Source organism: Nilaparvata lugens, chromosome 3 (assembly GCF_014356525.2).
Source record: "Nilaparvata lugens isolate BPH chromosome 3, ASM1435652v1, whole genome shotgun sequence".
In the NCBI taxonomy this organism is placed as follows: Eukaryota; Metazoa; Arthropoda; class Insecta; order Hemiptera; family Delphacidae; genus Nilaparvata; species Nilaparvata lugens.
The window spans coordinates 92305448-92320133 of record NC_052506.1 but is presented as its reverse complement, the minus strand read 5'-3'; the positions used below and the strand labels follow the sequence as shown (position 1 = coordinate 92320133).

The following is a 14686-nucleotide window of genomic DNA, read 5'->3' as shown; positions in this document are numbered from 1 at the left end:
TCATGCTTGTCGTACGCATTATTTGTTATCAAGGGAGTGTTCAGTGAACATAAAGAAGCTACTTAGTGATTCTGTGTAACAGTAAACCTAAGCAATCATCAGCTCATTCATCCAGCTCGAAATCCTGAACTGTCAATCGTACATTGGAACACCTTTAAAGTTAAAATATCGCCAAAAGATTTTATAGTGAGCACCTAGGACCTAAAATAATGCTATATTCCAAGTTTTGTTACAATCCATCCAGTAATCTTTCAGAAATCATAATAAATAAACGTATTTGAATAGTCAATTAATTTGAATAGACTAAAGTTCAAATATAGTATAAGTTAAATACTTTAAGGCTGTGCAAAGGCTAAAAATAAACTTTCTACTGGTGATATTTTTCCAAGTTTTTCGATTTGTATATCATCAATCTATCAAAATGAAAAAGTTTTCTCAGGGAAACATTTTTTCCAATCATTACTTTTCGAGATATCAGCGCCTAAAGATTAAATATTTGGGACAGAACATTTCAAATACCGTACGATAAGAGATAAATCCATGAGATTTAGAGGATGAATTCCTCATGGTAATTTTGATTAAATAAAACGTAAATTTTCTGAAAATATCAATTTCTGAGAAAGTTATTCAAATCACTAAAAATGACCAAAAATAACTTCTAGTTGAGTTATTTTTTGGTAATCGAATAACTTTCTCAAAAATCAATATTTTCAAAAGATTTTCGTTTCATTCAATCAACAATACCGTGAAGTATTTATCCTCTGAATCTCATGGATTTATCTCTTACCGACGAGTTTAAAATGTTCTGTCCCAAAAATTTAAACTTTAGGCGCTTATATCTCAAAAAGTAACGATTGGAAAAAAATGTTTTCCTGGGAAAACTTTTTCATTTTGATAGCTTGATGATATACAAATCGAAAAACTTCGAAAAATATCACCAGTAGGGAGTTTATTTTTAGCCATTGCACAGCCTTAAAGCATTAGTGAGATATTTAGAGTTCTAACTCACATCTCACTCATGCTTTAAAGGCTCTCATTATATAACTGTTGCATAAACTACTATTATAATTATAGATGACATCTAAATTTGTTTCTATGGTTGAAAACTCACAATTTTCTCCCGGAAATCTGCATTCTTCAATTGAATTTCCAAGTTCTCAAATTTTTCAAAATTTGACAGAGGAAACCAATCGGCCACCAATTTGTCGGTTTCTTCATCGGAAACTGGTGGCATGTTATCCACTGCCGATGAAGGCTTGCCACTCTTCATCAGTTGAGCAGTCATTCCGGCAATCTGGCTCTTAATAGTCTCGAATTGCTCCGTGAAATGATTTTTCATCAAATTCATACTTCCTGCAACAACGAAATTGCACACATACAATCATTAGGTACCGTACTATTTTCAAAAAGAGATTTTTAATCCTTAGAATAAATTTGAATATTCAGAGTTGATGAAAAGTATGAAAATGCATGGATCAATATTTCTCAACAATATTAACTTCATTGTAGGTGTGATTGGGGATCTCAAATTCAAAATAGCCTAGGCTACTAGGTAGGTACTTTTCCGTAACCTTGTGATACGCTGTCTAGGATCCACCATTTTGAAAGTTGGTTAATCTCTTTGAATGTGAAGGTGGTCATTCAATACAAGTAACACAAATACGAAATTACAAGTGGAAAACAATGATGAAAACCGATCATCGATATCAAATGATTCCGAATATTCAAATGATTCCGAATGATTGTCAATGGATTCCAATCAGAAATGAGAAAAAAATTCAATGACTTGAAATTATTGTAAATAATGATTTTAAAGTAATTATAATTGTCTCTTTCAAATCACTTCAAAGTACTTCAAATCAGTTGACTCCAATCATTCTAAATTATTCGTAAATCAGTTCCAATCATTGGTCTTCAAGTAATTGAAAAGTACTTCAAAGTACTTCATTCAAATCATTTTAAGTAATTTATAAATCATTTCCAATCATTGGTCTTCAAATGATTGAAAAGTACTTTAAAGTACTTGACTAAATCATTTAAGGTAATTTATAAATCATTTTCAATCATTGGTCTCCAATGACATTTCATGGAGAATTAAAAGTAATTTGGAAGTACCTACTTTTAAATGATTTAACTTAAAAGAGGTGACATTAGTTCCAAGCACTTTCAAATCATTTCCTTGCTGCTTGGGTATGTGTGAATTCACAAAAATACTCTCAATTTATCGGATGAGCACTTTAAATTGTCGGTCCCGACTCAATTATGACAGCCATAAGGCCCGCCCATTGTCAGCTTAAATATGATATGTTCAGGCGAGGTGGAACTTCTGTCAGGGACTCGCAACCAATAAAAGCAATACAAATATTTTTACAAATACAGTTAAAATATACTCAGTTGAAAAGTCAAAACTTCTCCCTCAATTTTACATGTCGGTTTGTTCAGAGGAAGAACGATGCAGTGCATTTTATTGAAAGCTATATGGTTCACAAGAAAATGCTCCAATTAAAAATATGAAAAGATGGAAAATGTTGAATTACTTACGCTTCTGTGACCTCCAAGGCAGCATCATGTTGAACTTGATCTCTACTGCTTGGTGATTTGGTCAAGTCAACGTTTCCTTGCCTGGAGTCATTACTGCGATCTGAATCGAAGATTTGTAGCAGATTCCCTCCCCATTACAATTCTGAATTTTGATTTCTCAGTCACCGTCAAGCATCATCACCTGAAACATATATTCAAAAATAATAAGTAGTGAACCCCTGGAAAAGAAGAATTCGCTGGCGAACTATTTTTTTTTTAATAAGCAATGGCTCTGATTGGAGTTTATCATATCTTAGGTTACCAAAATAAAACGAAGATGGTTATTCGGTTCTATTGTGGAGAAACTAATTGAATTGTATAAAAAATAATATTCATTCGTTGTATGAATTAATATTCATCATGATGAACTGAAGAACTTTACACGGGAGAAAATAGTTCTGTAATCAAATTTCTGAATAATAATGAATGATTTATTCATTTCAATAACAAGTATTCATAATATATTATACAAATTGGAGTAGACATGTATGTGCTTTCTAAGCCTGTACGCGAGAATGAATTACAAATATTTATTATAAGAATTTTTAAAAGAAATATCAATATTTTAATTGTTCTAAGAACCTGATGCCTATTTCTCGAGTGTGTTGTGGATGGTTTAATTCAATATTGGTCATTGAAAAAACACTAATTTTTATTCCGTATTCGATAGATTTTGTGGATTTTTCTTAGTGAAATGAATGGACTTAGAAATGAATTCATGAATACTTCTAAATAACACTCTCAGCCTAGCAACCAAAAGCAGGAACCAAATCGTTGTATGCCAACAACGTGTTTGGCTAGGAATGTTCTTAAGAATCGTTTATAAATACGGCCCTAAAGGACAGATTGATATTGAACAATTTTTAATAATATATCATGGGTAGGGAAATCACAGAATATAAAATAGAATGACAGCCTCAATTTTTCCAAGAGAGCTAAGTTGAGGCTCAGCCTGCCCTCTGTTACAAATATATCTCAAGGCCTACTGTCTAAATGTCATGATGACTAGTAGTTTAACAATGTTCTTTATAATTAGGGTCTTTTTCATAGAGCCAGTGTGAACGATATTTCAGCTTAAACTGAATTAAATCAATACTGTATCATTTGTTTCATTTGCTAAAAAATAATTTATTTTGAGATGAAACCACTAACTGATTCAATTCATTTCAAGTTTTCACTGTGCAAACGGCCCTTAATGTACGGTAATTTCAGACAAGTTAACTGATTCGAAAATGTATGTATGCCTTTAGAAACCAGTAGACAGAATGGATGATATTCAAATAAATTATAACAAATCAAAAATATAATTGGAAAAATTTATTTACCTTCTGTAATTTCAAATCTATTATCACAAATACAATCACATATTTACATTACAAAATAATATTTATAATTGACATACTGTAAATAATCTAATTTACATTACATAATTACACTGTATAATTGTTTTCAGTCTTCGGTGTCTTGAATAAATAAATACCCATCTTTATTGATATAAAAACGCCTGAGATGCAGAGTGACTGCCAAGGCAGACTGGCTCGTCATATTTTACAATTGATATAATACAATCGATTAATCATAATAATCAAAATAATATTCAAATTATATAATATAAAAATGGACTAAGAATATATTATGTAAGTTAATATAATAAATTGAATAAATAAAGACAGCATTATATGAGTGATTATAAATCACAAAATAGGAGTTGGACTTATAAAGGTCAGCAAAGATCAAATCAAATAATGTTTTTTTACCAAAAACAAGGCCTTATATTTATACAACTTGAAATATCCATCCAAAGTTTCAGTCACATGTTGAAAAAAGTAAGCTTTAAAACTAATAGACATTAAAAAAACAGTTTCTGATACAATAAAAGTACTACTTGCTGAATTACATAATATAGGAGCAAGTAGGAGCACAGCTTTAAAAAAATTGTACCTAATGCTTCATTCACACAGCAACTTTCACTCCATAAAATAGCAATTAGTGCACTTCTAATTTAGTTTCCTTTTTTAATTTATTTATACCTAGGGAAAAAGTAAACCAAAAACAGTAAACAAACTTTCAATTGCATCAGTCGATTGTGATAGCAGCCATTAGAAATTTGCTTTTTAAAAGGATTAGTAAAGGGGTCTTCAAAAATTCCTACAATTTGTAATAAGATCTCATTAAAAAGTGGGTCTTCAATATTTCTTTAAACCTGTTTTTCCCATTGTAGAAATGGGTCAATGTGTAATATTAAGGACTTTGTTGTAGTTTTACTTTTTTTAGTGTTTTTTGAATAATTATTTACAAATGTAACAGAGAGTGTCTATGAACTACAACAAAATTATTATGAAGTGTGATCGTCATGGAAAGCAACATCAATCTTAAGAACTTCTGACAATTTACGTTATTGCTAATGTATGGCATATTAGTAATAAAATCTGTTCTATTGGCTGTTTGAAAATGAATGAAGGTAGTCTTGTCAGTGTTCAGCAGCAGCCCATTACCAGAGAACCAAGTTTTTATATGTGTGGTGAGTTCTTCAGTTAGGTTAGACAAATTTGGGATATTTTTTCCTTTATAATAAATTGCAGTTGTGTCATCAGCGTAAAGAATTATGTCAGCTGATATAGCCTTAGGTAAGTCGTTATGTACAAAGTAAATAGACCGGGTCCAATATTGACCCTTTTATTGTGTTACAGAGCAAGTAGTACCAATTACTCAATGTTTATACAGTAGTATTAACTATTGTGTGTGTGGATCTAAATGAATAGATGTAGCTATAAAGGTAGGCGCACACACAGACCGTCATCGGACGATTAGATTTGATGCATTGTTTTCAATTGGAGTGTGCATATTGTGAGAACTGCCTCTGACCTAAGGGCCCTTTAAAACTTAATTTGATCAATTGGAATGGACTCACCGGTTTTTTTAAGCTTTTGTCCATCAGCCTTCCACACGCATACGCACTAAACCATTTATTCATTTCAATCAACCGCACACTCCAACCGATTGCCAGCGAGTTCGGAGAAGTCTAGGAGAAGAGTGAACGAAAAACAGCCAAGCTCCTTCCAAGTTGCCGGGGGAGAGTCCCGTTACAATAACAGATAAGGCCGTAGGCCAATACTTCCCCAAAGATATGGTGGTTGGGGGTAAGCACACTCAATTGCAAAAGAGAGAAACGAAACTCTCCATGTAAGAAAACTAAATAAACATAGAGGTAGAGGGATAATTCGGAGAACACCTTTCCGAGAGAGGACATAAAATAATTAAAAATATAACTTGACAGAAAACATTATTACATTTATAATATCACAGTATTGAAGTGAAATCTTTATTATATTAAAGCTGCGCATGAATCGGAATAATAGCTGGCTGGCATCTTATCTTATCGATATTGCTGCTCGCTACTATCAATTTGAGCTATGCCAGCCTGCTTAGGAAGTGTGTTGTCACAATATCTATCCGCATCATATAGGTATGTGCACTCCAATTAAAAACAATGCATCAAATCTAATCGACCGATGCGTGCCGTTCGTCCGATCTGTGTGCGCCTATCTTTATTAAGTAGCCTACATAATATAATACTTGGAAAAATATCCATTTATATAGTCAAACTTGGAAAAATATTCAATATATTACTTTATAAACAATATACTTGGAAAAATATCCATTTATATAGTCAAACTTGGAAAAATATTTAATATATTACTTTATAAACAATATACTTGGGAAAATATCCATTTATATAGTCAAACTTGGAAAAATATTTAATATAAATTACTTTATAAACAATACTTGGAAAAATATCCATTTATATAGTCAAAACAGTCATTATAGAAGCTAAGATAGTCAATAAGTTTTTTAGTGTCATTCAAATATTCAAAAATCAGTCCCAGTATTCTCTATATTTTCTAATAGTAGGCCTACAGAATCAATACAGTATAGTTCGAATATTCAAAAATCAGTCTCAGTATTACCGGTATTGGTACAGAATCTTATCAGACTATAAATATTTATCACATAATTATCAGACTTACAGAAAACATAACTTATTAAATCTACTTGAGAACATTTAACATTTTAGAGAAAAATCTTGTGAGAAGTGCAACAAACCATCACAATTATTTTCATTTCAAGATTATGTCCTGGCTAGAAAAAAGCAAGCCGAATACGTACAAACTACCCATAAAAATTAATTTAATATAACTATTACACTGAACTTAGTAGTAACCCTAATTTGAGTATAATCACCACTCATCTTTAACAAGTTTCAACACACTCTAAAAAGCCTCAAGCTTACTTACTTTCCTGTCCAAACAAGCAACAATCATTAGAGACACAGGTCCCATTTAGTAAAAAACAAGAATAAAAATTTATATACATAAACATTGGATTAATTATTATTAAATTATGTTTGCAAATATATCAGCCTCGAGCTGCTGTGGGCAGCATCCTCAGCACAAATAAAAGAAAATGTCTCAATGGAGCTCTTGTACAGTAATGTTTTTCACATCACCATTTTTTTAAATAAGTACCTAATATTTTGTTTATAAATTTCCTAATCTCGTTGTTGAAATAGCCAACTTTAATGATTTACCCTTTGCAGAGTGATTCAAAATGAATACCCCAATTTAAAACAATATTTATATATAAAAATGAATGTCTGTTTGGGTATTAGTTTGTTTGTTCCCTAAAGACTCGAAAACTACTTGACAGAACAGCATGAAACTTTAGGAATATGTTGTGTAAATATTGAGGATGGTTTCTGACCAGAAATTTTAATAGAGCTCCCCTATATGAACTTAGCTATAATAAACACGTCACACTGTGATAAAATTGTTTACTGGTATTAAAACGGTAGTTTTAGCACATAGGAAGTTCCATGGCTTACTTCAGATATCTATAGTAGGCTATGGAAGTTCGTATTGAGATCTAAATAAAAATATTGATTGTCAGTTGAATGTCATGATTCACCAAATAAAGTCAAGTGTGACAAGAGATAGGTACATTGACTTTTTGGCTGTACGAAGTACGCCGGGTAAGCTAGTTATATATTTTTTTAAAAACTCTGTACACATACCAATTCACTCAAGTTTCAATTAAGTGTTTGTTCTATGTGCCCCTATTTCAAGGCTCGGACGACATATACAAAAAAGTAGGGTCCATACACCATGTTTTGTGAAAATGCACAAAAAACGTTCAACACCATGGTTTGTGAAAATGCACAAAAAACGTTCAACACCATGGTTTGTGAAAATGCACAAAAAACGTTCACTTTAGGCTACACTGCACGGCTAGTCTGGCCAGCTTAAATTTTTTAATTACTATTAGGATATAAACAATTATAATTAACAAATAATCAGGACTAGTTAGCCATGAAATGTTCTGGGTAAATTTGCTTTCCACTAGAAATCCTAGGGTCCCCTATTTGGAATAATTCCGAGTCTCATTAGTCTTTTGCCAAAGTTTAACAACAAAGTTGGATTGCTGCTATGCTCTGCAATTGAAGTCTCTCAAACCCACTTGTGAGCTGATGTTCAGTGATCTCGATTTAAACCAAGAAAAGATGTATTGCGAAGATGATGAAAAATCAGGTACAATGACTGTGTCACAAACTCGCGTTTACTACTTGAACTTTGTTCAGGAGCTTTGTTTTTTTTTTTTTTAATTTCTTCCTGGTTACTAGCGAAATCGTCTCTAGTGACGATTAGCGAAATCACTCGAGTGACTGGGAAATCGTCAAATGTGAAGATATATCATACATACATAGACATACACAAATATAAACATACATACACAATATACACATACATAGACATACATACACACATATACATTAATATACACATACATACACACATATACATTAATATACACATACATATACACACACATTTAAGTACATAAAACCTAAATTATTAATACTAATAAAGTTTTAAATGTAGCTCTTAATAATAAACTGATAACTTCGGAAATCAGCAGAATGTACTAGGATGGTAAAACACTAATAAATTATATTAGCCTTGAGGGTATAGATTCACTTTCCACCACACTGTCACCTAATCTAATGTAACCTAATCTAATCTAACCCTAACTTAACCTAACCATACTTGAAAACTACAAATGTATTGGCATCTTTATCATAAGTAACCACCATGTATTCATTGGCATCAACAACCCAATCTGCCTTTCCCTTGGGGCTTGGCAACCTATGCAGCTCAATTTGATCTCTCCAGTCCAGAACTTGTAACGTTTTGTCAGCCTTGAGATTCACAGCAATATTTTCAAACAATGTTTTTAATATTGTGCTAGTTGATACAATTCTGGTCTGTTCACCAGTGGCAAGAGTCAATATTACAAATTCACTGCAATCCTCTCTTAAAATAATGTAATCATCACAGATATTATACAATTCAAATCTGATGAAATATGGATATGTGTATTTAATGACAGCACGGTTCTCTATATCCCTCACTTGGATTAAGCGATAAGATGTAATAGGGCATATGATAATTAGAATAATATAGCGTTCATTTGATGCAAGATAATCGGCTTTTCCATCAACATAAATCCTGTACTGAAGCCTGTCTGGCTTATCATTTCTCAGGTTGTGTATTTCAAGTTTGGAGATATTTGAAATTTTCCCATAATGAATATTGTCTAAATCTCCACAAGTAAAGATAACGAGACATCCATCGTGAAAACTGCAAAGATGATAATATAGGCCTGCTTCGTTACGCTCCAATTCTAAAAGATCAGTCGTGCGTTTGCACCAAACTTTCAGATATCCCCACTCAGTCCAAGCTACAATGTGGTGTGAATCCATTCTTATGAAAAGGTCACCATCTGAATTGTCATGAAGTTCATGCTCAATAGTTCTGTGTGTTTCACCATCATAGTACATTAGCTGGTTTCCATATATCCAAACTAAGCAGTCTCTCAACACACAAACTTTCCATATCAAATATGGGGTACTAGTCATGAATACCAATTTGGTAGCCATTCTCAAGGCAGCATCCAACCGAAACAAATAAAGGCCACAAAGATTCTGTTCATAGTCCAATCTACCCACTAGAGGGTAGTAGAAGACATTGTCATTTGAAGGAATAAGTGTAGTTCTCCAACATGAGACCAACAGCTTCTGCATTGGGATATGAAGCCAATGAACTGAGTATTTTCCTTGTTGCCAATTATGTTTCAGTCGAACGCGTTCAATGAGATCACGACTTTGTATGAAATTGTGAATGGTCCTACTCCATAGCTGGCTCACACGGTCACAATACTTCAAGTCATCTGATGATAAATATGACAAAATCAGATACGTCAGTTCGAGAGGAAAGATAGCAACAAAATCCATCGACTCCAAATTGAACCTGCCAAAAAAGACAAAGTCACCTAAGATTACTCATCATCAAGTTTCATTTGCTTTTGACATCCTACTCTATGGCTACACATGGCAGAAAAATTTTCTTCAATGTAATTTATATATGTTTTTTACATATTCTATCTACTCTCATGCACATTAGTTAGTTGGTCATGCATTTCTATTCTTCCAATTCAATGTACCGTATTTTATATGTTTTTCATTAGATTTGTAACGAGAATAATCAACTACCAACACCAAGGTTACTTATGTTGGCCGTGTTAGAGAGTTGTATATCTTTTCAATTTCTATTCTGTATCTGTCTGAAATTATTGTCAATAGATATTAATGAAAATAGATATTAATGAAGGTGTCAATATTTTCTAAATTTTATGGAAGTGAGAGAGGTCCACTTGCATTCAGAGGCAAGAAAAATAGAGAAAGAAAAATATATATCAGCCAGGACAGGCAATATAACGTGAGCAAACGATAACACGGGAGTGACTTGGCTAAAAATCTTTGTTCTTATCCGGGTTTGAACCCCGGACCTCTAGGCTGCTACGCAAGCACTATATCCACCAGTGCCACAGATAACTCCTATTCCCAAAAATATCAATGTGTGATTGATACGTTCAAGTTCTCGTACCATTTACCAGTTAGATATGAGAACTCTACTAATTGAGTGTCTGTAATTTACATTATCCTTCGTTCCTATTCTCCAAAAACATGGAAAATATTGAAAAAAATTATTGAATGTTATATTTGTACTTATATTTTCTACCTAAACTGTACAATAGTAGTTATTGTTGGATATTGCCATTTTACATTGAAGTATGTTTTAATGCACAAATGCTCACACGTTATCGGATGGGCAATTTAAATTGTCGGTCCCGACTCACGTATGACAGCCATAAGGCCCGCCTATTGACAGCTTAAATTATATATTCAGGCAAGGTGGAACTTCCGTCAGGGACTCGCCACCAATAAAAGCCATACGAATGTTATTACAAATACAGTTAAAATACTCAGTTAAAAAGTGAAAACTTCTCCCGCAATTTTACATAGGAAGTCGATTAGTTCATAGGAAGAACGATGCAGTGCATTTTATTGAAAACTATATGGTTCACAAGAAAATGCTCCAATAAAAAATTAATATGAAAAATAATGGAAAATGTTGAATTACTTACGCTTCTGTGACCTCCAAGGCAGCATCATGTTGAACTTGATCTCTACTGCTTGGTGATTTGGTCAAGTCAACGTTCCCTTGCCTGGAGTCATTACGGGTACTGCGATCTGAATCGAAGATTTGTAGCAGATTTCCCATTACAATTCTGAATTTTGATTTCTCAGTCACCGTCGAGTATCATCACCTGAAACATATATTCAAAAATAATATGAGTAGTGAACCCCAGGAAGAGAATAATTCGCTTGCGAACTATTTTTTTTCAAATAAGCAATGGCTCTGATTGGAGTTTATCATACTTTAGGTTACCAAAATAAAACGAAGATGGTTATTCGGTTCTATTTTGGAGAAACTAATTCTTCTTCTTCTTCTTCTTCTTCTTCTTTCGCTGTGCCTTATCCCATTCAAATGGGGTCGGCATTCCTTTCTCTTAGTCTGCCTCTCCACAAAGCCCTATCCAATGCTTCCTCTCTCCTCCAACCACTCACCCGCAAGTCAGCCGCTATTCTATCTCCCCACCTCATCCTAGGTCTACCTTGTCCTCTCACACCATCCAAAACCAAATCCTGCACTCTTCGTCCAACATAATCCTCCTCCCGTCGCTGTACATGCCCAAACCACCTCATCCTTGTCTCCTGCATTCTCTTTCCCAGTGGTCCAACTTTTACAGTGCCTCTGATCAATTCATTTCTCATTTTATCTCTTCTTGTAACCCCACACATCCATCTTAACATTCTCATCTCAGTCACCTCCATATTTCATCATTGTGGAGAAACTAATTAAATTGTCTAAAAAATAATATCCATCCTGATGAACTTTAAACGGGAAAGAATAGTTTTTGTAATCAAATTTCCAAATAATAATGATTGAATTATTTATTTCAATAACATAATATATTTGTAATATATTATACAAATTGGAGTGAGACATGCATGGGCTTTCTAAGCCTGTACGCGGGAATAAATGACATATTCTTATAGTTTAAAAACACTGTTCTTGAAACAAAGAACTATTCATTAATAAAATGCAAAAAATAATGATCAAAATGGACTTCTCTAATGAATGGTTAGTACTGCTCCATCCATTCTGGTTATTTAGATTAATTGTATTCTTTGTAATAGTATTGTATTCTTTGCTTAACTTTATTCAAGAAATTATTTCACAGTAGGTCTAACTCTGAATATTGATAGAGTTCAATAAATTGAATATAGTTAGTCGACTAATAATAGAATGTTACAGCAATATAATTTTTTATAGTAAAAGGAAATAGTTTAAAAAAGAATTTATCGAGAGGGGTAACCGAAGTATGGGTGACTTATGTCCCCTTGGGGCTCCGATAATTTTTCCGGAGAGAAACTGGCTCCTTGCAGAGGGGGGAAAGGAGATAAGGACCTACAGGGAACCTCAAAGGGAATTCAAGGCGCACAAAGGGGCAGTCACAGGAGGGGGGGGGAGTCTACTCTGATAAGAATTTGAGGTTGAGGTTCCTCTATGCTGCCTCCAAAAATGGGGGAGATAGGTACACCATAAGCAGAGATAAGAGGAATACAAGTTTTCGACTGAGGGTCTATTTATCTCAGAACTAGTAGGTGGGGGGGGGGTTACCCCGCACAGTGCAATGTTTCTCTCTTATGAAGAGGGATAACTGGAAGATAACAATTTTCTAGAGGGGGGGGTGGGGGTCTGGGGCACGATACCAAAAAGGGGGTTGGGAAGTGTGTGGGACCAAGGATAAGGAAGTTAGAGGTTCATATAGGGTTATATGGGGAAGAAGGATGGCTGAAAGTCCAGTTCCGTATCAGAAAACTGTATCAACTCCCATGCAACACACTACAGCCGTATCATAGAGCAGTTCTTTCCTGGCTTCTGTATCTTCTAGCTGGACAGTATCATTCTGACCTTTCTTGAAGCAACTGTTCCAGAGTTTCCTGCCAAAGTGTGACTAAAGAATGTTGAGGTAAACAACTCTGGAACTGGAACCAGTCTCTGCCAGCAAACCTTTTCTCTTCTTCCCACTGAGCTACTCTAGGCTAAATACTTGCTGTTTTTGTTTCACAAAATAATTTTTCCCACGGCCTAGAATTAAGCTTTAAGAAAGGAGCAAGTGGCATTTTTACCCAAGGTATTGGCATCCGTAATATCCAAAAACTGACACAAAATCCGTAATATTAAGCTCAGGAGAGAGTGATTTTTCTAAAACTTTTATTTCCCTATGCTTTTGTATGGGATGCTAAAATTAAAACACTAAAACACTCATAACTCTACTACCTGTGGCCGGATTTAATTAAGATTTCGCACACTTATACACGATAACAAGATGAACACATTGATATAACACACTACCTAAAAAACACTGAAAAAAAACACTTTTTCGAAGCACTGAACAGGAGCCACCATAGAAGCTGCTTACTCTCTTGGCTCACCAAGCCAACTTCACAGTATAATATCGATTTGTTTCTACCTATCTGTCTCCTTCATATTCCTTATTACAATGTACAACCTGAAACCCTGTTTGTAACAATCGGTATCATTACGTCATAGTTTGGATAGGGGTAGGTGATTTTCCTATTTATTTTCCTGAGTCTAAATACTGGTATACTGAATTGTATATTAGTGTTTGAAAACAAGGGTATCATACAGTCCAACCAAATAAAAAACTATAGGTAAAAAACCTATTGGTTCGTAGTTTTTGTAACAAAATTGCTACCATGCTCCATGCTCTGCCCCTCGAAAACCATATCTGGAGAGCTTTTCCAGTAGGATCCTGTGAGACATACAATCGACCCCTGGTCACACAGCACCAGGCTAACTGAACTCTTTTCCTCGAAAGCCTTGCAGATTCTATCCACCAGAGAGAGTGTAGCTGATGCCACCATGTGTTTGATAGCTGTTAGAAATAAAATGTAATTTAGTACATATAGAATGTAATTTAGAGGAATGTCGTGAAGATAAGTTTAAAAATAATTCAATGTTATATCTAATAATCCAAGAGAAGAGTTGTAAGCTGTTATATTGTAAGGGTATACTGTATTGTTAATTTAAATGAAAAACAACATATTCAAGAGCTATCACTAGAAAGTAGGACTATTAAACAAACCTTCAGATTTGAGTCAGTGTTTTTGAATAGGATATGCCATTTTGAATAGTAGCCTTTCTTTCAGTCTTGCGCCTTTCAGTCTTTCTTCCTTGTCATCGAACTTACTATAAAAAAATAATATACGGTATATTATTTAATACATTTATTATATATATATTTATTACAGTTGTGTTGTGGTATTCTTCTATGATGAAAAACACAAATAGGTCAAATTGCCAACCACTTTTTACTTTCCTTTCCCTATTACCATAGGAAGGAAAGTATTACTTCAAAAAAATTAAGGTACCTCAATTTCTAAATTTCAAGGTCCCCTGAGTCCAAAAAAGTAGTTTTTGGGTATTGGTCTGTATATGTGTGTATGTATGACTATGTACACGATATCCCATCTCCCAATTAACGGAATGACTTGAAATTTGAAACTTAAGGTCCATACACACTATAAGGATCCGACACGAACAATTTCGACCAAATG

General features: G+C 33.8%; 1 protein-coding gene across 5 annotated transcripts in view; it reads right to left on the bottom strand.

The window, feature by feature from the left end:
* The window catches only part of LOC111055519, a 33280-nt gene that overhangs the window by 3935 nt on the left and 14659 nt on the right, over window positions 1-14686 (bottom strand). The window contains exons 2-6 of one of the 5 annotated variants that reach the window (XM_039425059.1): window positions 14215-14318; window positions 11122-11304; window positions 5492-9944; window positions 2542-2722; window positions 1112-1353 (exon numbers count right to left, since the gene is read on the bottom strand). In XM_039425059.1, the coding sequence (XP_039280993.1) occupies window positions 1112-1353; window positions 2542-2569 (270 nt within the window). In that variant the 5' untranslated portion in view covers window positions 2570-2722; window positions 5492-9944; window positions 11122-11304; window positions 14215-14318. Of the gene's footprint in view, window positions 1-1111; window positions 1357-2541; window positions 2723-3875; window positions 9945-11121; window positions 11305-14214; window positions 14319-14686 lie in introns of those variants that run through there. The other 4 variants (XR_005570961.1, XR_005570962.1, XM_039425058.1 and 1 more) reach the window with 4 other exon arrangements.